Source organism: Dinoponera quadriceps, unplaced genomic scaffold (genome assembly GCF_001313825.1).
Source record: "Dinoponera quadriceps isolate SergipeBrazil2010 unplaced genomic scaffold, ASM131382v1 scaffold848, whole genome shotgun sequence".
NCBI classification, from domain to species: domain Eukaryota; kingdom Metazoa; phylum Arthropoda; class Insecta; order Hymenoptera; family Formicidae; genus Dinoponera; species Dinoponera quadriceps.
The window spans coordinates 458,326-460,989 of record NW_014555128.1 but is presented as its reverse complement, the minus strand read 5'-3'; the positions used below and the strand labels follow the sequence as shown (position 1 = coordinate 460,989).

Below are 2,664 nucleotides of genomic sequence, written 5' to 3'. Positions count from 1 at the left end.
ATTTACACGTTACCCTTAAAGTATAGACACCTCTTACATCGCCGAAGAAGTTTTCAGATATATTTACAAATTGTTCCTACCTAATATTGACTAGACAGGGAATGTTTCGATCGCGGCGCGTGAGTGAAACCAGACGCGCATAGAACCGCGCGATCAACGCGTCGATAGACGCGTTCATTAATCTCTCCATAGACATTAACTTCTTATCGTACACGTATACGGTGTATAAGTGTTCCTTAATGGTCTCTTTACAGGACACAGAAGGTGGGACGAAGAATTTATAGATGAAAGGTTGTTCGGTAAGTTCGCGGAACACGCGTGTGGAAGATGTATAAAAATTCGATTAACCTGGACTAACGAGAAAATAACATCAAAGTTGCGTAATCGCGTTACACAGTACACTGGGAAATTAGTTTTGTCGCATCAATCGAAAAACGGGCAATAAAATCGTTGGTTACAGGAACGAAATTTGGTTTCCTTCAACCAAATCGCGTTCGATCGCCCGTTTTTCGGCCGATGCCACCAAATTGGTTTCTCAATGTACGAGCGACGTCTCGATCTCTATCTCTACTTCTCTCCTTCTAATGGTACGTAATGACAAACGAAGGAGGACCTAAATATCGTTACCTAAACGCCGTAATACCCGCTGCTCTCCGTCATCACCGGAGGACTCAGTTCTCGAAGGAATATCCAGCCGCTAGTATATCGTCTTCGGACGGCAATTTTCGTCGTCACTTACTATGAACGGGAGTGGCCCTCCTCTTAATCTCGACTTGCTCGACTATGCCGTCGCTCTCCTTGTCCTGATGAGCAGTCATGTGTCTGGTGAGATGATGCCTCTCGCGGAAGCTCTCATCGCAGACCGGACACCTGAGCTTCTCCTCCCTCCTTCTCCTCGCCGCCTCGCCCGCGTTCTCGTTCTTGTGGTGAGACCTCATGTGGTAGACCAGGTCGGAGGTCATCCGGAAGGAGAGGTTGCACTTGGCGCAGACGTTTTGCGCCGGCAGCGTCAGAGCGGCGAACGATGGCGGCAGGAGGCCGGCGACTCCGGCGGCGGTCGCCAAGAATCTCGGCCTGGCAAGGGCGTCCGCCATCGGCGGGAACACGGAGATGGGGCTGTAGGGTAGATTCGGGTAGACCGGTGGCAGATCCGGCCGGAAAGTGGGCACCTTCGGGCTGGGCACCTTGGGCGGCTGAGCGATCTGCGGGATCTTCAAGTTCTCCAACAGGCCGGTCTGCCCGGTCTCCGAACCCATCAGGAAGGGATATGCCATCTTGGTGGGAAACGGCGCATACTTGTAGCTCGTCGTACCTGGCAAGGACACCACCGGTGGACTGACGCTGCTCTGGTAACTCGCGCGGTCCTCGGGCGATATCGACGACCTGGGCGAGGTCTGTCCGTCCTCGTTGAAGCCGTTTCGCTGAGCCGCCAGGTTGACCTTCGTGAAGGCACTGCGAGACTCCCCGTGGTGGTCGGTCGCGCAGGGAATGCCACTCTCGTAGACTTTCGCACAGGCCAAAACCGAAGGATCGGTCGATTCCGGACAGGTGGTTAATATGGACTGATGTCCGGCGAAAGCGGGCGGGCTCGGGGTCTTCTGAAGCCGAGCGGTCGGTGCGTACCTCCTGCCGTCGGAGTCCGGAGAGAGGCCCGGTAAGGTCGGCGTGAGCGTTCTCGGGGATACGTACGGCGGACTCAGCGAATTCTCCGTGCAATGCCTTCTTCTGTCCGCGCCGCCGGAGTCGTTATCATAATGCTTGATGGTGAGGTTCTGCGGCAACCGGTCGGCGTCCAAGACATTGTCCATAGAGACGTCATCCCGCGGACGGTCCCTCCGGCTGGACACCAGCCTCAGTTTCTCGCTCTGACGGCGCGCCAAGTTCTCGTCAGGCGCCACCAAGAAGGCGACGTCGAAGGAGCGCTTGCTGGCTCGCTGAAGGGGATACGAGGCGTCATGCGTGACGTCGCTGATGGACGCGGGACACGACGACGACGTCAGTGCCGTCGTGGCCGGCGTCGACGTCGCGGAGGCGGCGCGGTCGATGCCACCCGTGCGATCTTCCATTGTCATCCTGCTCGCTCCGTATGATCGACCTGCGACAATGGATGGTGAGCGCTAACGTCACATCGTGATCGATCGCTCATGATTCGATACGCTCAGCCCAGATGTCCTATATTCGAGAAACGTGAATCTGAGCGAGGCGAGTGTCATCGCCGGAAACAACTCAAAGGAAGCGAGATACGCAGGCCGTGTTCGAGCGAAATCAACGCAACGGAAGTAAGCATCGAATGTTAAATCCGTAAATGCCATATAATACGAATGTAATAACGAGATGACCTGACGATTGATCAACTAGCCGATAATGGGTGACATCGTGAGAGATGAAGGTACCATTCCGAGCAACACGTAAATTGAGAAGAAGCTTCCATGGAAGGGGCTAAAGCGATTTGAAAGGTCTGGATATCGCGTTTAAGAAATTCTACAATCTTTCGTAGACCCATGGCTATGATTTTTACAAAGACACTAACGGTTGACAAAAATAGCAAATGGCAAATCATTCTCACCAGATTGCGACAAATGTCTTCCGAGCACCCGAGGCCTGCAAACCGCACCTGTGCGCCACGTTGTCCACCCTCTCGAGGGTGCCTCTTCGGTCTTCCCT

At 54.2% G+C, this 2,664-nt stretch overlaps 1 protein-coding gene across 1 annotated transcript; it reads right to left on the bottom strand.

The window, feature by feature from the left end:
• Positions 1-731: 731 nt before the first annotated feature.
• Positions 732-2,072, bottom strand: LOC106743020. The gene has a single exon (XM_014616478.1). It carries the CDS (start codon positions 2,070-2,072, stop codon positions 732-734), a length of 1,341 nt encoding a protein of 446 aa, XP_014471964.1.
• Positions 2,073-2,664: the final 592 nt, after the last annotated feature.

Bases quoted from the DNA above. Each gene is read 5' to 3' on its own strand.
- LOC106743020 (XM_014616478.1), bottom strand. From the start codon at position 2,072: ATGACAATGGAAGATCGCACGGGTGGCATCGACCGCGCCGCCTCCGCG.